At 34.5% G+C, this 24,443-nt stretch overlaps 2 protein-coding genes across 3 annotated transcripts; one reads left to right on the top strand and one right to left on the bottom strand.

Annotated features, from left to right (window-relative positions):
* Positions 1-1,475: 1,475 nt before the first annotated feature.
* eif1ad (eukaryotic translation initiation factor 1A domain containing) lies at positions 1,476-6,495 on the bottom strand. The gene is made up of 5 exons (XM_073820855.1): positions 6,382-6,495; positions 5,918-6,035; positions 5,712-5,820; positions 5,523-5,631; positions 1,476-1,989 (listed from the first exon to the last, which is right to left on the bottom strand). Exons 2-5 carry the CDS (start codon positions 6,002-6,004, stop codon positions 1,743-1,745), a joined length of 552 nt encoding a protein of 183 aa, XP_073676956.1. The 5' UTR covers positions 6,005-6,035; positions 6,382-6,495; the 3' UTR covers positions 1,476-1,742.
* A 210-nt stretch (positions 6,496-6,705) lies between these two features.
* On the top strand, positions 6,706-24,275 carry tmco6 (transmembrane and coiled-coil domains 6). Of its 2 annotated transcripts, XM_073820553.1 has the most exons (13): positions 6,706-6,915; positions 7,011-7,132; positions 10,133-10,242; positions 11,580-11,763; positions 11,851-11,955; positions 13,730-13,821; positions 19,490-19,606; positions 19,783-19,897; positions 20,200-20,368; positions 20,511-20,605; positions 22,594-22,761; positions 23,039-23,164; positions 24,132-24,275. In XM_073820553.1, the coding sequence occupies exons 1-13, from the start codon at positions 6,828-6,830 to the stop codon at positions 24,150-24,152; spliced, it is 1,512 nt and encodes a 503-aa protein (XP_073676654.1). In that variant the 5' UTR covers positions 6,706-6,827; the 3' UTR covers positions 24,153-24,275. The 2 variants fall into 2 exon arrangements, with proteins under 2 accessions (XP_073676654.1, XP_073676655.1); XM_073820554.1 differs by lacking the exon at positions 10,133-10,242 and having other exon boundaries at positions 6,775-6,915.
* Positions 24,276-24,443: the final 168 nt, after the last annotated feature.

The following is a 24,443-nucleotide window of genomic DNA, read 5'->3' as shown; positions in this document are numbered from 1 at the left end:
AAGACATGATCATGTTTGTTCATGTTTAACAGATTAATATGATTTTATGCATTAGTAAATGTTGAAATTAGCATAACCTCACTAAGAATAATTGCCATGTAATGTTAACTACTGTTTATTGTTAGGCAATGTTATCTAACAAATGAAAATTGTAAAGTGTTTTTAATACTGCAGTTTTCATCTGTGATAGACACTTGTCTTAATATATGTAATCTTATCTTAATTTATTATAACAGCTGAGGTTATTTTTTTACTGAAAATTCATATTTTGCTGGTGTCAATGATCTAATGTTGCATCTGGTCAGACTTAGGCCATGGCTTTACTTAAGTATATTATATTTCTTTTTACAGTTGCAGATTAAGGAAGATCATGAAAGACCCCAGCGAACTACAAAACAGACAACAGTGCAGATGTTTTTCAGCAACAGCAGCAGAAATATGACAAAAAGTTTTGGGTGAAGCTTGTTTACATTTTTTATGCCTGTAATTTATTTAGATGTTATTTCATTACTAAAATGTTTACAAATACTTTTTTAACCTGTGAAAAAACTTTTAACAAAATTTTACATTAGTATAAAGAATGGCACTGTTTTTTGTACATTTTATTTTTTTTTATTAATAAAAAATTGTGTGTTGCTCAATTAATATGTTATTGTGTTTTGCTTTGGTACCGAAATTGGTACCGAGAACCGTGGATTTTCAATGGTATTGGTACCGAATACTGAAATTTTGGTACCGTGACAACACTAGATGCAACTATTACAGAAGGTTCAAACACTCACTGATGCTTTAGAAAAACCATGCATAAGAGCTGGGAAGAGTAAAAACTTTTGAACAGAATGTAGATGTGTACATTTTTCTTATTTTATATTTTTTCTTTTAGTACTGCTAATCAGAGGCTACAGAAGATAGTTTCATGTTTCCCAAAAGACAAAATAAGTTTACCCTGATCTTCAAATTCCAAAAGTTTTCACCCTAGCTCTTATTAATGCATTAATGCATGTTTGAACCTTCTGTAATAGATGCATATGAGTCCCTCAGTTGCCCTCGATATAAATAGATGGATTGGAAATGGGTTCAAATACACAAAAATGCTGGAAAACCAAAGAATTTGTAGAACCTGTAGGATTTTTCTGAAGAACAGTGGGCAGTTTAACTGTTCAGGACAAACAAGGGACTCATGAACAACCATCACTAAACAAAAAAACAGCTGTGGATCATTCAGGTAACAACACTAAATTATTAAAATTATGTAAATATGTAAATTATGTAAACTTTTGAATGGGTCATTTTTATAAACTCAACTTTTATTTTCTATTGTGGACTACTTTTAAACATCTTTTTTATGTGAAATATCTTATTCAGGTCAGTACTAAATAAACAGTAACATGCATTTTGTATGATCCCTCTTATTTTGATAAAATAATTAACGTGTTAACATGAGTGTTAAAGTAGCAAAACTTATGGGCAAAACGTCAAGCATACAAAACAAAGTTTATTACAACACCCTATTTACAAGAATTATAATACACAATGTTTCTTTTAATGAAACAAAATGAGTTTGACATTTGAAACGAATTAAACTACAGCAGAAACCTCTGAACGCCATCAAATATGCAATAATAGCTCAGTCTCAGGCATCAGTGTACATTTTTCAGGTTTATAAGCCCAATTAAGGCTCATAGAAAACTGTTCTTGGTCATGCTGTGGTGGAAGAATCCTCCAGTATAATTTGCTTCAATTCATTTGCTTCCTTCATCTTCTTCATCATTATCACCATCGTCATCCTCCTCCTCATCTTCATCAGTCTCTTCCTCACTCTCACTGTAGAGAACAGTTGCACGATTGGTGTTTACAAAAAGATCGCTGTCGTCATCCTCCGAGTCGCTGTCACCCTCCTCTTCCTCCTCTGTTTTTCTTTCACTTCTTTCTTTCGGTGTTTTCTCGTTCCTCTCACCGGATGCGCAATCCTCCTGGAATCCCTCAGGCCTGTGTGAAGTGTGAAAATGCTGTTAACTAAAAACATTTCAGCTTTGTTTGCCTGAACACATGATAATGGGAATTTTATAAAAAAAAATGTTTTTTAATTGCTGTTTTAAGTCAGTTATTTCTAGCTTTTGCTGTAGTGTGTCAGTAGGAAATATCAGTTTACATTTCCAAACATTCATTTAGCCATTAATTATAATAATCCAGATCGAGGTCTTCAAAATTACTAGCGCTGCATTCACGCCATGTCGTAATTCCGAGATGTAAACACGTCATTCTACGCTATCTGAATTATGTGTTTAAATGGCAACACTATCAACGCCAAAGCCCTCACGTGTTCCTGAACTTGTAATTACAACTTGTAAACTTGGAATGTTCTGAGAGTTACGACTTAAACCAGTTACATGTACCACGTGACCGCCATCAGGTTTATTTTGGTGCTACTTAGGCACTACCTCCGAGTCCGACAATATGGAAAGCTATGAGTGAAATGTAACATGTTTTCATCTCGGAATTACGGTAATGATGACATGACGTGAAGGCAGCATAGAGCTACAGGCAGGTGAGGTTTTTCTTCAGGGTTGGAGCTGAACTCTGCACTCCTGGACGGACGTTGCCCATCCCTGATCCAGTCTGTCTGGAATGACAGGAAGAAACAAACCAAACGGAGACGGACTTAATGAAGTAAAGCTACCTGAAAAACTATGCGCAAGTGCACCTAGGGCAAAAGCTGCTTTAAACGCAAAGGATGGTCACACCAAATGTTGTTTTAATTTAGTTAATAGAAGTGAATTGATAAAGAAAATCTATTTATGACATTATTTTTGACAGCATCCACACTTTTAACAGTACTGTAGCTTTGCAGGTAGGATTCTTGAAGCATCTTGGAGACAATGCCACAGTTCTTCTGGATTTATTCTGTCTCAGTTTGATCTGTTTCTTTATGTCATTCCAGACAGACTGGATGAGGATGAGATCTGGGCCTGTATTTATCAAGCATCTAAGAATTACTCTCAAGAACACTGCTAAGAATTGACTTACAGTCAAGCCCGAAATTCTGACTGAAAGTTACTTTTATTCAACCAGCAAGTTTTTTTTTTGACCGGAAATGACACAGGCTTCTCCCAAAATATAATAAGACGATGTACAATGGCATCATTGTGGAAAAAAAATATTTCTCAGCTTTTATTTACATTTGAACAAAAAGTGGCATGTCCAAAATTATTCATACCCTTTGCAAACTATCACAGTCTATGGTAAAATCCAAAGTTCTATACCATTCCAAATAGTCCAAGCTGTTCTAAAGCATCCTAATTACCCTGATTCATTGGGAACAGCTGTTTTAATAAACTCAACAGGTAAAAAACAGAAGCTCTCTGCTGTTGGTTTGTGGACAGTCATGGCTAAGACAAAGGAGCTCACAGAGGACCTGCGGCTGCTCACAAGTCAGGAACGGGCTATAAGACCATATCTAAATGTTTTGAAGTTCCAGTGGCTACAGTGCAAAGTATTATTAAAAAATACAAGACGTTCCACACTGTGAAAAATCTCAGAGGACGTGGTCGGAAGCCAAAAGTGACACCTGTGCTGGCCAGGAGGATAGTGAGACTATAGAGTCAAGGCAGACAGTCCAACAGACACTGCACACCACTGGGTTCCACGGACGCAGACCAAGGAGGACACCACTTTTCCAGATAAGGCAGACAAAAGCTTGGCCTTTGCAAATGCTCATCTGGACAAAGAAGAAGACTTCTGGTTATCTGTTTTATGGTCAGATGAAACAAAAATGGAATTGTTTGGCCACAATGATGTAGCCTTCATTTGGCATAAAAAAGGAGAAGCCTTCAACCCTAAGAACACCATCCCCACTGTCAAACATGGTGGTAGGAACCTAATGTTTTGGGGGTGTTTTTTTTTTATAGCCATGGACCAGGGAACCTAATCACAGTAAACAGCACCATGAAAAAGGAGCAATACATTCTCAACAACAACATCAGGCAGTCTGCAGGGAATCTTGGCCTTGGGCACCAGTGGACATTTCAGCACGACAACGACCCAAAACACACAGCAAAAGTGGTGAAGAAATGGTTAGCGGACAAAAACATTAACGTTTTGCAGTGACCCAGCCAGAGTCCTGACTTAAATCCAATTGAGAATCTGTGGAGGGAGCTAAAGATCAGGGTGATGGCAAAGAGACCCTCCAACCTGAAAGAGTTGGAGCTCATCGCTAAAGATGAATGGCCAAAAATACCAGTGGAGACATGCAAAAAGCTGATCAGCAATTATAGGAAGCGTTTGATTGCTGTAATAGCCAATAAAGGCTTTTCTATTGATTACTGAGAAGAGTATGAATAGTTTTGGACATGACACTTTTTGTTGAAATGTAAATAAAAGATGAGTAATAATTTTTTCCACAATGATGCCTCTTGTACATCGTCTTATTTTCTTCTGGGAAACGTCTGTCATTTCTAATAAAAAAAAACTTGCTGGTTGAATGAAAGTAACTTTAAGTCAGAATTTGCCAGGGGTATGAATAATTTCGGGCTGGACTGTGAGTGTAAAAAGATTCTTGGCTCAAAGCTGCACTTAAAAGTTAGTTATCAAGCATCTCAGTCGTAATTTAAGTCAAGTGTAGGACTGAAGTGACGACAGCAAGACGATTATCATTATTATTACCTGTTAAAAATTGCACCTATTTACAACATGCCACTGACGTGTGAGGTGTTAATAAGGGGTAAGAGATTTATTCATCATACTGTGCAGATAGCTTCACTATTTATAACAGGAGTGTTTTTTAAAGAGCATAATACTCACGCTAGACTTAAATCGGTTATGATGTTCTTTGTTCATGCAAACATCCTTTGCTTTTGAATCACCATTGATTGAGTAACCATTTGATCAAACATTTCAAAATCTTTTATACTTAATTTTGAAAGTAGAAGTAAATTTCACGAACTCTCAGCACTTAAGACTAAAATGGCACTTTGAGAAGCTTGATAAATATGGGCCCAGATCTCTGTGTGGAGCACGAGCTGTTGTCAGACTCCTTGTGCAAACATAAATCTCACTGGGTTATTACCATTAATGGCTAAATAAATGTTTGGAAATGTAAACTGATATTTCCTACTGACACACTACAGCAAAAGATAGAAATAACTGACTTAAAACCATTGTAGCTGGTGAAAATATTAGTGTTCTAACCATTTGGGCCACCACTGTATCACTTAAGAACTAGGTTTAAAAAGATAGTTCACCCAAAAATGAAATAGTAAATTGTCATTTACTCAGTTTACTGAGTTTCTTTCTTCTGTTTAACATAAAAGAAAATGTTTTGAACAATGTTGGTAAGCAAAACATTGATGGTCCACATTGACTTCCATAGTATTTTTTTCTATGGGGACCATCAACTGTTTGGTTGATTCTTCAAATTACCTTCTTCTGTGTTCAACAGAAACCCAAGAAGGTCTACAGCAACTTCGGGGTGTCAAATATTCAATACAAATAAAAAATAAAATAAAAAAAAGACATGGCCTTACCAGACACCAAGTTTTCTCAGGTATCGAATATGGTCCCTATAAAGTATGAAGCTTATTTCTCCTTTCACCTTCCCTCCTTCTTTAATGGGATCAACAATGACAAAGTCTCCTAAAAACAGAAACACCATGAAAACCCTGTAGTGTTTTTAAGAATAGAGTCATTATATATTCATGAAAGGTAAAACAAACCTCGTTTGATCCAAATGTTCTTACGGAATTTAGTAGGCATACTGACAAGGAAACGCTCGCCACTGCCAGTCACAGCTTCATGGAGGTTATTGCCATTACTTCCCAAGACCTGTAATGTGAAATAGGTGCATCATTTTAAGTAACATTGTATAATGGGAATATTGAGCTCTACAAAGCCTTACAGACCCCAAAAACTTTAAATGTACCCTCATGATATGCTGGTCTTCAGTGGGTGTGACATAGTCCTCCAGAACTTCTTTGACTACGTGCTTACGTTTGGTTGCCTTTGACATGGTGGATATAAACCTCTGACAAATCTGTCACCTGAATAAAGACAAGTATTTTGGGGTCAGAAATGAAGTTTGTGTGAAAAAGTGTGTAGGGCAACACAATTACGTTTTGAAATGCTTAAATACAAACCACATATTGTTATCTTGCTAGAACATACATAACATCTATGGCCTGCATATCGTGATCTTTATAAATTCTATAAAATAATATATTCAAAAAAGCAAGTCATTTGACATGATTACGTAACCCTACTGTTTTCAATACTAAAGCATGGCATAGATACATGTGGCCTTCATGCGGTGTTGCTCTGGACTAATAAAACCTTCGATGTCTAGATTTATTTAAACTATAAAAGCGCACATATTTAATAGTCACCTACCTATAAACTGTCTATGAAACTCTGGATGTACTCTGTGTTTATTTACTAATGGCATCGAGATGAATTGCTAGCGTCTACTCGATTCTTCTTCACAGAAGTGTGAAGCAAAACGCGAAAGTTGGAACAGGTTCTGTAGATTACAAAATAAAAGCCAAACGGACACAGTTGAGGATAACAGGAAATAATACAGCGTACTGTAAAATATTTATAAACGAGCTCTTATAACCATTTGTTTAATATAATGTATAGTATTAATTATATAAAAATAATAATAAGTTCTCAGGTTCTTTTATTTTGAAATGTCATTTTCACAGTTCACGTTAATAAAGGATCTGCTACAAGCCAGGCTGATAAAACATGTAAAGAGATTAACATATAGACATTAAAATAACACGATAACCAGGGCGCAAATTTTCTTTTGGATGCAGTGAACAGTCATCCAAAAGATGTGGAGATTAAAAACGCTCCGTCACAAAGCAAGTGGATCTAATAATTTGGAGGAGTTCAAACACAAGAGAAGAGAGTTTGAGAAAGGTATGTATGTGTGTTTTCTACTATTCCTGGGCTCCTACACTTTGTATTAATGTAGGCAAAATAATATAAATTATTTACGTATTTATATCTCATAGCTCTTAGACAGGCACGGAGAAACAAACAGCTCATCAGTAAGAGACTCCTGCAGAATGTGGATGAGGAAGAGGAGGAGGGAGACTCCATTGAGATTGGCTCCACCACTTTGTCACTTGAACAGGTCTGACTCCAGAGAGAAATGCTCAGGTTTATTTCTGTACTGCATCTTCAGTATCAGAAAGGGAGGATCTCATTCTCAACAGCCTACAAATATGGCAGTGCCTTGCGAAATTATTCATACCCCTTCATTTTTTTCACATTTTGTTATGTTGCTGCCTTATGTTAAACTACTTTAAATTACTTTTTTCCCACATCAATCTACACTTCCTACTCCACAATGGCAAAGCAAAAAATAGGTTTTTAACATTTGTGCAAATTTATTAAAAATAAAAACTGAAAAGATCCCGTTTCTGGGACACTCGAAATTTTGCTCAGGAGCATTCATATTGCTTCTAGATGTTACTACACTTCGAGTGGAGTTAAACTGTGGCAAATTCATTTGAATGAGTATGATTTAGAAAGGCACACACCTCTCAGAAAAGGTCTAACAGCTGAAAATGCATATCAGAGCAAAAACCAAGTCCTGAGGTCAAGATAACTGCCTGTAGAGCTCAGTGACAGACTTGCGTTAAGGCAATGATCTAGGGAAGAGTTCAGAAAAAAATCTGCTGCATTGAAGGTTCACAGAAGCAGTAGCCTCCATTATCCATAATGGAAGACGATTGGAACAACTAGGACTCTAGAAAACGTCTGCCAGCCCCCATCCAAGCTGACAGAGCTTGAGAGGTGAAAAGGTGAGGCAAAGAATGGCAGATAATCGACAAATGCAGATGTGCAAAGCTTGTCACATCATACCCAAAAAGACTTGAGGCTGTAAAGGTGCTTCAACTATGTACTGAGTTAAGGGTATGAATACTTATGCAATGTACTTATTTCAGTGTTTTATTTTTAATAAATTTGTAAAATTTGCAAATCTGGTAAATTGATGTGGGGAAAAACTATTTTAAAGCAGTTTAACATAATACTGCAACAAAACAAAATGTGACAAAAATGAAGGGGTATGAATACTTTTGCATTGCAAGGCACTGTATATGTCAGGGGTGGCGAACGTCGGTCCTTAGAAAGCTAAGGTTACTAGAAAGCTACAGCCAGGTGAGTTTTAATTAGGGTTGGACCTGAACTCTGCAGGGCTGCGGCTCTCCAGGACCGGAGTTTGCCACCCCTGGTATATGTCATATGAAGTGTGTGTGTTCACTAGGGCTGCACGATATATCGAAAACAGTATACGCGATATTGGTATGGCAGAGAGTTGCGATAAATGATATTTAAATTACGTGCCAAACATTTGTGCGTTGCATGCAAAGGTTGTCCTTATTTGACCAAACAGATGGGGGCTTACTATCTTTACACCCGCCTCCCAAGTAGGTGCTATAATGCTATTGGCTAGACCGGCGAAAAGGTGAACCTGGTGGCTCAGAGCAGAGAATGAAAAATAAATACGGCAAGAGTATGAAGGGAGAAAATGACAGCAGCGATTAACTTGTGCCTAAAAAGAACTGTACGTCTGAAATATACATGGCTCAAAATTGCGACCGTTTATGCTCCCAAAATTTAATTTGCGCAACCTCAAATTATATTTGGGAGCATCTGTGCCAGTGCAAGAAATTGTTGTGGTGCGACTTAGGTTCATTTCTTTACAAAACTTTCGCTAGCCTAACTACTGCACAGACTGCAACGAGCCTATGCAGTGACAGGTTCGCCGTTCTCTCCAACATTACATAACCATTTAAAATTACCTCTAATGAAGATTTGAGATATTAGCTGTCAATCACTCTGTCACTGACACTGTGCTCCGCTGAACTAGGAACCGGCCATTTTTTTTTTTCTATCAACCAACCTTTGTTCCTCTCAGCGGCCGAGTTCCACTCAAGCAGGGGCATAATTTCCACTGGGGACACGATTTTCAAAGTCCTGTTTGTGTCCTTTCAAATGGTTTTGTTAAAGTAATCTCTTGTATTGTAGAATGCACGCACAGCGCCGCCGAAAGTTTCGCGCAGTCGTTAAAACGAAAGCAAAAGTAAAACGCGCACCCGCATTCAAAAGCAATTTTAATACCCCACGTTTAGAGAGCGACTCCTCAATGCGCGCAAATTAGGCTACATAAAATATCTAGGCTGTCATTAGTATGTGGGATATAATAAGTTGTCTAACTCTGAATCATACTTAAAAAATTATTTGCACTTGAGACTCGAAAGAGTTGACTACTTTGATTATGGCTGCATTTATTGTCTACACATCTAAGAAAGAACTGTGTCGTTTATTTTTTGTTATTTCTACTGTAGATTGTTTAAAAATGCAGTGGTTGTCTCTAATTTAAATGGCTGTACCTATAATAGAGAAAATAAACATCTTGTTCATGTACTCATATTTTCATTCATTCTTGTCCCTTGCTTAGGGCGTAAAATAAATATATAAAAAAGGCTTTCAGAATCAGCCGTTTGATTTGCTTGGCAATCTGAATCAGCCATGAAGAATCAAGATCGGTGCATTACTAAAAAGAAATTGGGTGCTCCTAATTTTTTTTTTTTTTTTTTTTTTTTTGATGCTCCTATACCTTTTTGAAGTTTAATAGTAAACTTTTTGTTTAATAGTATTTTTTTTATTTAATTTGTGTAATAATATTTATTTTTATTAAAAAAAAGGCAAAAAGGGAAATATTTTGTTTAAAAGATACTCTTGAGTGTACATGCTATATGTTAATAAAAAGTAATGTCAGAATATCTGCCGAGGTTAAGTCATTCATAGTGTTTTAAAGTCAAAATTTTTGCAACTTCATTGACTTTTTGTTGTTGCCTGAATTACATTTAATTTGGATGACAGACGAATATCTATTACCTGTTTATTTTAGTATGATCATTACATATGTAAATGATTTAAAAAAAAAAAAATTATTATTATTATTATTAATAATAAAATTATTTAAAAAAAGCATTTCTCTAGGGAAATATTATATCGCAAGAAATATCGTTATCGGAATATTCAACACCAATATCGCATATCGCATATTTTCCCAATATCGTGCAGCCCTAGTGTTCACTGTGTGTTTTATGTATAACATCAGGTTAGAGAGATGATACGTGGAGTCCAGTCTGGGGGTGAGGAGAAAGCAGCTCGTCTTGCATCTCTAAGGAAAGCACTGAGAAACCCAGAGAGCCAACTCATTTTCATAAAGTAGGACCTCAAAACCAAAACAGAGTCTACTTTATATTATTTTCTACACTGGATCATCTTGCAATTGTTTTCAATTAATAAGTTTTTAATCATTTTTATTATAATTGTTATTATTTTCTTTTATATACAGTTGAAGTCAAAAGTTTACATACACCTTGCAGTTAATTATTGTACCAAAATAAGAGGAATCATACAAAATGCATGTTATTTTTTTATTTAGTACTGACCTGAATAAGATATTTCACATAAAAGACATTTACATAGAGTCCACAAGAGAAAATAATAGTAATAGCTGAATGATCCACAGCTGTGTTTTTTTGTTTGTTTGTTCAGTTATGTTGTTCATGAGTCACTTGTTTCTCCTGAACAGTTAAACTGTCCGCTGTTCTTCAGAAAAATCCTTTAGGTCCCACAAATTCAAAATCAAAATGTTTTTTCAGCATTTTGGCATTATATAACTATTTCCAACAATGATTTTGAGATCCATCTTTTCACACTGAGGACAACTGAGGGACTCATATGCAACTATTACAGAAGGTTCAAACACTCACTGATGCTCCAGAAGGAAACAAGATGCATTAAGAACCAGGGGTGTAAACTTTTGAACAGAATGGAGATGTGGACAATTTTCTTTTTTTTTTGCTTAATATGATATTTTTTTCATTTAGTACTGCCCTTCAAAAGCTACGGAATATACTTCCATGTTTCCTAGGAGACAAAATGAGTAAAAATTTGCCCTGATCTTCAGATTCAGAAAGTTTTCACCCCCGGCTCTTAATGCATTGTTTCCTTCTGAAGCATCAGTGAGTGTTTGAACCTTCTGTAATAGTTGTCCCTCAGTTGTCCTCAGTGTGAAAAGATTGATCTCAAAACCATACAGTCATTGTTGGAAAGGGTTCAAATACACAAAAAAGCTGAAAAACCAAAGAATTTACGGGACTTGACGGAATTTCCTGAAGAACAGCGGGCACTATCACTAAAAAAAAAAAACACAGCTGTGGGTCATTCAGGTAACATCACAGTATTAAGGATCAAGTGTATGTAAACTTTTGAACGGTGTCAATTTTATAAATTCAACTATTATTTTCTTTTGTGGACTATATGTAAACGCTTTTTATTTGAAATATATTATTTAGGTCAGTACTAAAAAAAAAAAAAACCACGCATTTTTTTATTTTGGTAAAATAATTAACATTTTGCAGATTCTGCAAGGTGTATGTAAACTTCTGACCTTAACTGTAAATGGAGACCATAAGACACTTCTTCCAAGAACATATTAAAAATAACTATAGATAAGATACCCTATTTACTAATGCAATGCCTGTGTTTTTCTTCAGATCAGAGAACAGCATGCACATGTTGATTGGACAGCTCAGCTCTCATAATGCTCAGTGTCAGCTGGAAGCGGCACGCTGTCTACATGAGCTGTCTCACTCCACTCAGCCCAGCGTAGGTCAGGCCTGTCTGCCTGCCGGCCCGTACCTCCTCACTTACCTTTCCAGTCAGAGCACCAAGCTAGTGGTCAGTAGGTTACATCTTTGAAGTCAGTGTCAGAGGCATGTAATCAATCATTCCTCATGAATTTGTCTCTTTTGTCTTTTCCTTTAGGAACTTTGTTTATACACTCTGGGAAATCTGTGTCCTGACAGTGTTGTGGTTAGAGAGAAGCTTCTAGCTCAGGGAATAGTTCCTGCACTGGCTAACTGCATTCATGTAAGCTCATTTAGGTTACTAATAGTAAACTATTGCTTTTGTTAACTCTTATAATCTCTTAAAGTCTAAGCATATATACTGATAATGGTATAGAGTCTCACAAAAGTTTCTGGTTTATATTTAATCTCAAATCAAAATAATGAGACATGAAACTTTACAAAAAGAAAATTTAGCTTTTTGGACAACTGATAATTATGTTCTGGTTATTATCAGTGGTGATTCTAATTACTATAAGAGTAATTTTTTTCTTTTTTTCATATAACAGTAATGGGAATTTGATGAGGGCGAGTGTGTTTAATTATTGTAAGTGATTATTTTAATTATTTTTAATTATTATAATTATTTTAAATATTGTAAGAGTAATATTTTCCTTTATTTATTTTGATGCAAAAAAATCTTTGAGCAAAACATTACTTCTTCATTTTTTCTTTTAATATAAATACGGTGACACATTCAGACATAATACCTTACATTTTTTTCAGTGGTGAATTGTAAGAATAATATTTTCCTTTTCAATTTTAATGCAGTAAAACATTATTTCTTAATTTTTCTTTCTTTTTAATTTAAATACCGCAACACATTCAAACAATATTACTTTTGTGGATTTTTTCTTATTATTTTCAAAGTGGTCTAATTATTGTTAGAGTAATATTTTCCTTTTTTATTTTTCATGCAGAAAAAAAAATCTTTAAGCAAAACATTATTTATTAATTTTTCTTTCTTTTTTATTTAAATACTGTAACACATTCAGAAATTACTTTTCTGGATTTTTTTTATTATTATTATTTAGTGGTGATTCTCATTATTGTTAGAGTAGTATTTTCTTCTTTTTTTCTTTTTACACAGAAAAAAATCTTTAAGCAAAACATTATTTCTTAATTTTTTCTTTTTTGTTTGTTTGTATTATTTAAATACCGTAACACATTCAGACATATTACTTTTGGATTTTTTTTTTATTAGTGGTGATTCTCAATATTGTAAGAATAATATGTTTCTTTTTATTTTTATGCAGAAAAAAAATCTTTAAGCAAAACCATATTTCCATATTTTTAAATACTGTAACACATTGAGACATATTACTTTTGTATATTTTTTTCTTATTATTTTCAGTGGTGATTCTCATTATTGTAAGAGTAGTATTTTTCTTTTTTTATGCATAAAAAAATCTTTAAACAAAACATTATTTTTTTAAAATTTTCTTTCTTTTTAATTTAAATATTGTAACATTCAGACAATATTACTTTTGTGTTTTTTTTCTTATTTATAGTGGTGATTCTCATTATTGTTTATTTTTATGCAAAAAAAGTCTTTAAGCAAAACATTATTTCTTAATTATTCTTTCTTTTTAATTTAAATACCGTAACACTTTCAAACATATTACTTTTGTAGATTTGTTTTTATTATTATTTTCAGTGGTGATTCTTATTGCTGTAAAAATAATATATTCCTTTTTTATTATTATTCAGAAAACAAATCTTTAAACAAAACATTATTTTTTTATTTTTCTTTCTTTTTAATTTAAATATCGTAACACATTCAGACAATATTACTTTTGTGGATTTTTTTTTTATCCTATAATTTTCAGAGTGGTCTAATTATTGTAAGAGTAATATTTTCCTTTTTTTATTTTTATCTTGTAAAAAGTAATGTAAATGTACAATGCGTTTTTTAAGCAAAATATTATTTCTTAATGTTTCTTTCTTTTCCATTTGGGGTGAAATGTGACTTGTACATGTTCTTGAGACCATAAAATGGTAATATTTTTCTGTTCTAGATTCAAAGGTACAATCTAGCGGTGGTGGAAGCGGTTGGCTTCACTTTGTCTCAGCTGCTACAGGCGAAAGACGCAACTGAAAAAATCATCCCGTAAGTGACCACAGCTTGTTTTTAGGGGCCAAGCACCGAAGGTGCGTAGGCACCTATTGTATCCGTTAGAATTCTTATTCTTCTTCTTCTTCCGCCGCAAGTCTATGGCAGCCTATAGAACCGCTTGCGGGAAAGTTGTATAATTTGGCACACTGATAGAGGACAGTCCCAACATTAACCATAGCTAGTTTGGAGTCTCTAACTCAAACTCTCAAGTGCCACCACTTGTCCAAAGTTTCACTTTCTTTTTGCTAATAACTTTTGAACCGTAAGCCACAAAATCAAAATTCGTTTTTTCTCTGAATCCGTAGGTCATGCCGAGTTGAATGAAAACCAAAATTCAAAAATTGTAATGTTTAGTTTTTTTTTCTATAATTAACTGTTTGTAAAACCAACTTTTTCGAACTCGTCCTAGACGGTTTGTCTGATTTTCACCAAAATTGGCTCAGATCATCTTCAGACCATGCAGGCAAAACGTTATGGAATTCAAGTTGATTGGACTAACCGTTCTCGAATAACGCGCTAATTAATTCGAAAAAGCGTGCAAAAATGGATGTGAGGCCATATCTCCGCAATGCTTTGGAGTATTGAGACCAAACTTGGTGTGTGTTATTACAAGCATGGCCTGAGGCTACGTGCAGTGTTTCTTCACAGTGGCACCTAGTGGTCAGGAGATATGAAAAATGGCTATTTTTGCTTATGACTTCTCAATGGATTAGCCAAAAATCTTGCAACTGCTCTTGTTAGATTTGGAGGTGCATGCCGAGTCGAACCATATCCAATTTTCCCATGTCAGCCATTTTGAGTGTCGGCCATTTTGAATTTAGCTTTAAAATGCTGTATCTTGATAATGGATTAGCGTATCATTTCGACATTAATTACAAAAATGTTCGGCACCATGCCCTGAATGTACATAAAAATGTTGGGGCCAGCGCCACCTTGTGGTCAAAAGTTATAACGAAATTTCGAAAAATGCTAATAACTTATGTGAAAAATGGCTTATTCTAATGAAATTGATCTCAAAATATTCCTTGGCTCAGGCCAGGCCCAGAACATTGATACCAATTTTGCCAAAATTGGCCTAACTTCCTGTCCGCCATTTTGATTATTGTTGAAAACCTATTTTTCGAACTCCTCCTAGACCGTTAGTTGGATTTTCACCAAATTTGACTCGGATCATCTTCAGACCATGCTGACAAAAAGTTATGGATTTTGTGTCCATATTTGAGACTGTTTTCATTTAAAACATCACCGAATTTGCTGAAAAGATGCCAAAGCGCATCTGAAGCTGTATCTCTGCAAAACTTTGAGCTATTTGCACCAAATTTTGTATGTGGCATTGTCCCCTCACACTGATTACACCACATCAATTTGGTAACAGCGCCACCTATTGGTCAAGAGTAATAAGCCATTCATTAACTGCTAATTTTGAAATTTCCAATTGTAATTCCTATTGTAATGAAACTGGTCTCAAAATATTCCTTGGGTCATGCTGACAACATAGATACCAATTATGCCACAGTTGGTCAAACTTCCTGTCCGCCATTTTGATTTATGTTGAAAACCTACTTTTTCGAACTCCTCCTAGACGGTTTGTTTGATTTTCACCAAAATCGAGTCAGATCATCTTCAGACTGTGCTGACAAAAAGTTATGGATTTCATGTTGATAGATCAAACCGTTTTCATACAGCGTCTCTACAAATTTTCGACTTGATGCCAAAATGATTCTGAGGCTTTATCTCTGCAAAGCTTTGACATAAAGACACCAAACTTTGTGTGTGCCTTTGTCACCTCACACTAAACACACCACATCGATTTGATAACAGCGCCACCTGTTGGTCAAACGTAATAAGCCATTAAATCATATCAATAGGCGTTCTACGTCATTTTTCTGTCGTTTTGACTAAAATCATCTTAAAATTGCTTCCTTTTACATATTGTTGCAATTTGTCTGTTGTTCCTGCCATCCTTAGCTCCTCATTTTCCCCTTTGAGTGCTTAATTAGGGCTGGGCCGATAAACGATATAATATCGAATCGCGATAAAATTTATGTTAATAACGATGATAAGCTATAGACATTTTTTGCTCGATATGGATTAATCTAAGAGCCAATCATACAGCAGAAATATGCGACAGCGGCCAATCAGCGTGCAGCGTGCGTGTGCAAAGTTCATTTTCTACAGCACTTTGCGAAGCAAACTTACACCAGGACGACAAAAAAAAGGAGAGTGGAAGCAGCGACGAAAGAGAAACTAACCTCGAGTTATTATCCAAAGATGTTGAAGTTGTCGACAAAAAAGGTAGCACGAATTCCGTAAGTGGTTTGGCTATCTGAAAAGTGACTCTCAGCTCAGCTGAGAGTTTGGCGCGATTGTTAAAACTGAAACCGAAAGCAAAAAACGCACGCGCATTCAAAAGCAATTTAAATCCCCCTTGTTTAGAGAGTGACTCTGCAATGCGCGCAAATTAGGCTACATGACATATCTAGGCTGTTATCTGCATGTAGACTATAATAGGTTGTGTATGTCTATAGCTCTGTATCATGCTTGAAATATTCCGTCTCTATTTGCACTTTGAATAATGAGAGAGTAGCCTACTTTGATTCTGGCTGAATTGTCTGCACTTAATACGATTAAGAAAGAGCTGTGTCGTAATTTTTTGATATTTATACCGTAGATTGTTTCAAAATGCAGTGGTTGCCTCTAATTTAAATAGCTCAACCTATAATAGAGAAAATAAACAATTGTGTTAATAATAATAAATAAATAAATAAATGTGTTACAAATAATGTTTTTACAATAATTTTATGTTCACATTTTGTACATTTACTCTCATTTACCATACTCTGTCACAATTTTAACAACTTTTTTCATTTATTTTAGTAAGTTATTTTAATTTTTAAGGCCAAATCTGTAATCTGATTTTTGTTAATAAACTATACTTAAACATTTAATTTAATGAATCCTTTAATTTTTGTGGCTTTAGTCATTATTGGGATACTATTTTAAAGCTGGCAACATCAACAGCTTATATCGAAATATATATCGTCATCGTTCAATATGGGAAAAAATTATCGAGATTAGCTTTTTGCCATATCGCCCAGCCCTATGCTTAATGGCCCCGTAATTGCTGCTTGCAGCTATATTGTTAATACTTATGTTCATTAGTAGGGGTGGGAGAAAAAATCGATTCTCCGATGCATCGCGATTCTCTCTTCAACGATTCTGAATCGATTCCTCATATTTCAGAATCGATTCTGAGCTTGTTTTTTCCCCCCGCATATCGCCCATGTGCGCGCTAGAGACGCGGCAGGCTTCATTGCACCGAATTTGCACTGTGAGACACGTGCGCACTGCTTGACATTGTGTGCTTCCACCCGCCGTGTTTTACTTACTTTCATTTCTGCCGTCTGGAATGTACTATTAGATGCACGAAACTCGTGCACTGACAGACTTTCACGTGCGCTTTGTGTTTGTTCGTCCTAAAGCTCGATTACAGATGCGGTTAAATGCACTTTCATTTTCGAATAGTTTTAAACGAAACTGTACATTCAGTCAGTTATGTTTCCAGAGCAGGACAAAACATATGATATCGAAATAGATCTGTGCATCAGTGGCGTTCCGTCCTGTCCATATAAGCTGCTAATGCTCCGCATACCCAGGCTGTCAGAGAGAATGCGTTCACGTGTTCATTAATATAAACATGCTTATAAGTTGATCCCTTATTTGAGATAGAAACTTCCGGGCAAGCAGATTCTCCGCATCTTTCTCGACTCCTCAGAATTGAAACGCATTATCTGTTTTGCTGTCATGCGCATGATTTCATTCGCGGGGTAAGCTGTCCGCGCCCAAGCGGAAAAACGCGCTGTTGCTGCCAGATCCTGATTGCCGAAAATCATATTGTGTTTGATGAGCAACTTACTCGACTAAATCAAATGAAAAAAAAAACCAAAAACATCCTAACTGTATATTATCATAATTTCTCAACAATTCAAAATTTTAAAGCCCACTGAAAAAAAAAATTGCCTATATAAAATGTCTGTAATTTTTTTAAAGGTGGAGGGTGTAGATTTTTGCGGCATCTAGCGGTGAGATTGTGAATTGCAACCAACGGCTCCCGTCCACCGCTCACCCCTCCCTTTACAGAAACTACGGTGGCCCACATGGGATTAAGATGTCGTCGTTTTAGACAGCAAAGAGTAATGAGGTTTCTTTTAAAATGTAAATTAAGTAATTATATTTACTTAATAATTAAATAAAACGATGTTATTGTGAATATTACAGTTACTTGTTCATCATTGTGTCAGTGTTTTTTCGCTAGAACAACAGTGATGAAACGCGATCTGTAGAGCAGTTTGTCCGTTCAGGGCTACTGTAGAAACAATATGGCGACTTCCATGTGAGGGGACCCGTGGTGTATGTAGATATAAACTGATAATTCTAAGGTAATAAAAACATAATGGTTCATTAAGTAAGGTCTTTATACATCCCTGAAAACATAGTTATGTATACTATATTGCATTTCTGTCTAGAGATTCTCTTAAATATTACACATTGCACCTTTAAATAATAAAAAAGAGGAAATATTAAAATATGATTTCGTCTCTGATTTTATTGGTATCTAAATAATCTAAAGGTATTATTATTTTTGGTATTACTGGTGATTTTAGCACTCAGCATACCTGGTAAAAAAAAAAAAAAAAAAGTCACCGCTCGCCACTGCTGTGCATAAGTTTGAATGCAGCCTGTTAAAGCTGCCTGTCTATGATCTCATCAGTAACAATAAAACTGCAGTAATGCTGAGGAAAAAGTTGTCTGTAAACTTTCAGATACCTAAAGAACACTTATTTTAAATAAGTACTTGTTTGAAAAAGTACCTTGCTTATATAATTTAAAAAATAAAGTAAAATTGCCACAAAATAAATTTGACATAAAACGTATATGAAAATGTAGCCATGTGCAGTACTATTGAAAACTGAGAATGTGTCCCATTGTGATATTTAGTTGATAATTAAAACAGTAATTAAATTGAATCTTGAAACCAGTGAAGATTGACACACCTACTTTTACAGAGATTTCAATAAACAAAAAGCATAGAAACTGCAAAAAATTTTTGAATTTTTTAAAACATGTTTTTAAAATTCTAAAGTTGTATTTGCACAGCAGAAGAATTAATTGGGGAAAATATGTAGATCAAGAATCGTTTTGGAATCGGATCGTGACTCCCAGAATCGGAATCGGATCGGATCGTGAAGTGCCTAAAGATTCCCACCCCTATTCATTAGTAGTACGTGCAACAAATGAACTAAGGCCTTGGCTCACTGAAACTGCTATCCACTCTATTCTTCAACGCAGAAGTAAGCCTATGGGCGAGACTTCTAGTTCATTAGCCTTCATTAGTTAATTAGTTCATAATTAAGATAATACATGAAAATAATAACACACACCTATTTGCATTATCAAGCAGCAAAACCAGCTGTTTTGTACAGCTGAAAATATCTGGATGCGAATAACACCGGAAGCCACACCGATAAAATGTATAAAAAAAGCCGCACCCACTCTTACAGGAAAAAAAATGTGGATAGTTTACTCTAATTAATTAATGCTAATGACAAATGTTTGGATATTTACCACAATTTTTTCTGTGCTTGTATTTTTGAAACCCCAGAGCGGTTATGGCTTCAGGAATAGTCCCTCATGTGATCTCCGCAACGACTCCAGATCCTGAGTTTGGTTACGGACCAGCAATTGAGTGTACATGGTGTTTGCACTATTTAGTCAGCAGGTGTGGTATTTTCTTCTTTCATGTAAAATTACAGAACAATTACAGTAAAGGAGAGTTGTGCTAAAACCTGTTTAGTGCCAGTTCTTCAGGATGGCATGGATTCTTCTTTAATTAAACAAAAAGAGGCCAGTGAGTAAGAAATCAGTTAAATTGTGACATGATATTGTGGTTTGCAGTAATTTGGATAACTCGATGCTGATCGCTCACGGCGCACTGTCACAGTGCAGCGCTGTTTTGATAACACTAGGAGGCGCTGTTGCTCAAGGAAAACTTGAGGGGGGAATAGAGTTGGTAAGTCATTACAGCGAAACATTTTACACCCACATCACGTACAAACTGCACATCTGGGTTAGGATGAGAGTAATTTGAAATTAGTGTGTTCAATGAATAGAAACTGTGCCTGTATATAATTCACTTATCAATGGTTTTATAATCAATGTTTACTTTTGGATTATTTTATGAAATTCATGAAAACAAGTCATATTTAACTCAAACTGGAATGATCACATGGTTCACTATGACTCTCTCATCCTCTGAAAAAATGCTTTTACCTGCTTGTCCTCTGGACTGTGACTTTTGTTTTTGCTGTGTAGCTCATTTGGCCTCTTCTCCGTTGCCTTGGTAACCTGCTGGCCAGTGGAGGTGATGTAATGCCAGAGGACACTCGTCTCCTCGCCGCGCTGTGTGTTTTTAGCCAGGCTTACCTTCACCCTCATCCCGCTCTGTCCAGAGAAAGCCTGTGGGCACTTAATAACCTCACCGGTGAGCAGGACGTCAAATTGATTTGCACCCCAATTATTCATCCCAGTTAAAGCTCAAACTAAAATTAAGAACAGCATTCTGTCTGTCTTTTCTCAGCATTCTCGCAAATGTGACTGTGATGCACTGTCTTGTATTTTTTCAGCTGGCTCCAGTGGGTTCTGCTCAGGCCTGCTGCTCCTTAATATGGTTCCCATATTAATCCAATTTCTGTCTTTCTGTAAAGGAATTAACTCGATGGTGAGGATCCAGCATGCATATATACATCAGGCTAACATACAATGACACACAATTACTTTATTAAACAGCAGATCAGCATGTTAGAATGGTTTCTGAAGGATCATGTAACACTGAAGATTTAAAGATCACAGGAATACATTACATTTTAAATATATTCAAATAGAAAATGTTTCTTTTAAATGGTGATTAGACTTATTAGTTCATATATATACACTACCAAACAGAAGTTTTTGAACAGTAATATTTTTAATAAAAAGGTCTCTTCTGCTCACCAAGCCTGCATTTATTTGATCCAAAAAACAGCAGCAGTAACACTGTGAAATATTTTTACTATTTAAAATAACTGCTTTCTATTTGAATATATTTTAAAATGTAATTTATCCTGTGATTTCAAAGCTGAATTTTTCAACATCATTACTCCAGTCTTCACATTATCCTTCAGAAATCATTCTAAAATGCTGATTTGCTGTTCAAGAAATTTTCTTTAATCAATATTTAAAACAGTTGAGCACTTTTTTCCGGATTCTTTGATGAACAGAAAGATTCAAAGATCCGCATTTATCTGAAATAAAACACTTTTGTAACATTATACACTATACCATTCAAAAGCTTGTGGAGTCAGTATTTTTTTTCTTTTGTAGATGGGGGGGGGGGGGGGCATTTTGGGAATTATAGAAATTATCTACTCAGCTGTTTTCAACATAATAATAATAATAATAATAATAATAATAATAATAATAAATGTACTTTGATCAGCAAATCAGCATATTTGAATGATTTCTGAAGGATCATGTGACACTGATGTATAGAGTAATGATGCTTAACTCAGCTTTGAAATCACAGGAATAATTTATATTTTTAAATATATTCAAATAGAAAACAGTTATTTTAAATAAAAATATTTTACAATATTACTGTTTTTGCTGTACTTTGGATCATATAAATGCAGGCTTGGTGAGCAGAAGAGACTTCTTTAAATAAAACATTAAAAATCTTTTGACTGGTAGTGTATGTAAACAATGTAAGCAATAAGCAATATATATATATTCACAATACAGCACTGCCTCATGTACGTTATTGCTTTTATAAAAAGTTACCACACAATAAAAATATTTAAAAATGTATTTATTGATATGTTACTTTTTTGAAGCAAATTCATTAAATGCTGTTCTTCCGCTAAAATGTTTTTTAAAGAAGTGTATTATGCTCATCAAAGTTTCATTTATTTGATTAAAAATAGAGAAGAAAGTAATATTATGAAATATAATTGCAATTTAAATAACAGTCTTCTAATTTAATATACTTTAAAAAAGAACCTGTGGTATTTTTTTAGGATTTTTTTTGATGAATGAAAAATTAAAAAGAACAACATTCATTCAAAATAAAAATCTTTTCTAACAATATAAGTCTTTACTATCACTTTTTATCAATTTAACACATCCTTGCTGAATAAAAGTATTAATTTCTTTCAAAGATTCAATTACTGACCCCAAACTTTGAACAGTAGTGTATATTGTTACAAAAATGTCTATTTTAAATAGATGCTGCTCTTTTTAATGTTTTATTCATCAAAGAATCCTGAAAAAGGTATCACAGTTGCAAAAAACAATATTAAGCAGCACAACTGTTTTCAACATTGATAATAAATCAGCATATTAGAATGCTTTTTTGAAGAATTATTTGACACTGAAGACTGGAGTAATGATGCTGAAAATTCAGCTTTGCTTCACATGAATAAATTATATTTTAAAGTATATTAATCTAGAAAGCCACATAATATTTCACAATATTGCTGTTTTTTTGCTGTATTATTAATCAAATAAACACAGCCTTAATGAGCAGAAAAGACTTCTTTAAAAAAAAAGTATAAAAATCTAACTGATCCCGATATATATATCCATATTAGCTCACATCATAACAGCACTTACATTTTGATAACATACATAGCTAAATTTCAGTTCTCACACAATTACTGTTGTTTGTACAAGGCACTGAGAGTTCTGGGTAATATCGCCCATCATGGCCCAGAATACTGTGTTCGTTTGACCCAAGCGGGGCTGATGACCGCCCTGTGTGCCACGCTCAAGATGGCCGAGCCAGAAGTGGTCACCCTGAGCCTGGAAGTACTGTACATGCTGGTATCCAGCAACCCACAGGTGAATGAGACCATTTAGGAAACCATTTATTAATATTTTTAATAAGTTTTCATTTGAAATATTTTCCATTTTGAATTTTTTAGTAATATTGTTGTGTTTTTGTTAAAATTGTATTAGTTTTAACTTTTACTTAGTTTTTTTATTTATTTTTAATTTTAGTTAACAATAATAACCATGCACTTAACATGATTTAACATTGATCTTTGTAAGAAACTTAATGACAGGCTTACTTAGAATCACTCAGCAAGCAAATTTAATGTCCTCCTGCTTTTAACAGGTGGTGGAGGAGTTTACGAGGTTAAATGGTGTTCCTCTGCTGGAAGCCATTCAGTATAACAGTGAAGGAGAGCAACGTGTCAGAGCCGCCTACATTCTTGATCATCACTTCCCTGCTTTCTCAGAGGTCAATATTGTATTTACCTGCTTATATTTATAAACATACACTACCAGTCAAAAGTTTTTCAACAGTAAGATTTGTAATGTTTTTTCAAAGAAGTCTCTTCTGCTCAGCAAGCCTGCATTTATTTGATCCAAAGTAAGCAAAAACAGTTAAATTGTGAAATATTTTACTATTTAAAATAACTGTTTTCTATTTGAAAGTATTTTAAAAAGTAATTTATTTGTGTGATTTCAAAGCTGAATTTTTAGCATCGTTACTCCAGTCACAAGATCCATCGGAAATCATTCTAATATTCTGATTTGCTGCTAAAAAAACATTTATTATTATGTTGAAAACAGCTGAGCAGAATATTTTCAGGTTTCTTTGATGAATAGAAAGTTTAGAAGAACAGCATTCATCTGAATTAGAAATCTTTTGTAACATTATAAATGTCTTGATCATCACTTTTGATCAATCTAAAGCATCCTTGCTGAATAAAATTATTATTTCTATAGTTTCCCTATATATAATATAATATACTGACTCCAAGCTTTTGAATGGCATAATAGTGTATAATGCTACAAAAGCTTTTTATTTCAGATTAAATCTGATTTTTGGATCTTTCTATTCATCAAATAATCTTGAAAAAATGTACTCAACTGTGATAAATATTGATGATAAAAATAATAATAATACTAATAAGAAATGTTTTTTTCGAACAGCAAATCAGCATATTAGGATGATTTCTGAAGGATCATGTGACACTGAAGACTGGAGTAATGCTGGAAATTTAGCTTTGATCACAGGAATAAAATACATTTTACAATGTATTTAAATAGAAAGCAGTTATTTTAAACAGTAAAAATATTTCACAATATTACCGCTTTTGCTGTATTTTGGATAAAATAAATGCAGCCTTGGTGAGTGGTAGTGTATTATATGTGAGGAAACACCATGATCAATATCTCATTCTTTTTTGTTTTGTTTAAAGGTGGAGAGCCTTTCGTCATAACATGTCCAAAGACATGCAAAGATTTTCTATTGTCTTCAAAGCAAACTGAATGGACCTTTTAGCTCTTTCATTATTGCTTTCTGAATTGTACAGAAAATAAATGCCTTTAACTGCACATGTGAAGCATGTGAATGTTGCCATTTCTTTAAAATTTACTAAAGGACTTACACAACCCTTAAATTAATGACAAGCACAGACATCAATACTGTTTGTGACCCTGGACCACAAAAGTAGCACAGGTATGTTTGTAGCAATAGCCAACCTTACATTGTATGGGTCAAAATGATTGAT

The sequence above is a fragment of the Garra rufa genome, chromosome 16 (genome assembly GCF_049309525.1).
Source record: "Garra rufa chromosome 16, GarRuf1.0, whole genome shotgun sequence".
In the NCBI taxonomy this organism is placed as follows: Eukaryota; Metazoa; Chordata; class Actinopteri; order Cypriniformes; family Cyprinidae; genus Garra; species Garra rufa.
Note: the sequence above shows the minus strand (reverse complement) of the source record. Positions and strands in the feature narration are given on the sequence as shown.

What these genes read in the sequence shown, in the direction of transcription:
- tmco6 (XM_073820553.1), top strand. Translation starts at nt 6,828, where the DNA reads ATGTGGAGATTAAAAACGCTCCGTCACAAAGCAAGTGGATCTAATAAT. An exon ending in CACTGGCTAACTGCATTCAT is followed by an intron (nt 11,956 to 13,729) that starts GTAAGCTCATTT and finishes TTTCTGTTCTAG; the next exon opens with ATTCAAAGGTACAATCTAGC. An exon ending in GCAACTGAAAAAATCATCCC is followed by an intron (nt 13,822 to 19,489) that starts GTAAGTGACCAC and finishes TTGAAACCCCAG; the next exon opens with AGCGGTTATGGCTTCAGGAA.
- eif1ad (XM_073820855.1), bottom strand. Translation starts at nt 6,004, where the DNA reads ATGTCAAAGGCAACCAAACGTAAGCACGTAGTCAAAGAAGTTCTGGAG. An exon ending in AAGACCAGCATATCATGAGG is followed by an intron (nt 5,821 to 5,917) that starts GTACATTTAAAG and finishes TTCACATTACAG; the next exon opens with GTCTTGGGAAGTAATGGCAA. An exon ending in GAACATTTGGATCAAACGAG is followed by an intron (nt 5,632 to 5,711) that starts GTTTGTTTTACC and finishes TTCTGTTTTTAG; the next exon opens with GAGACTTTGTCATTGTTGAT.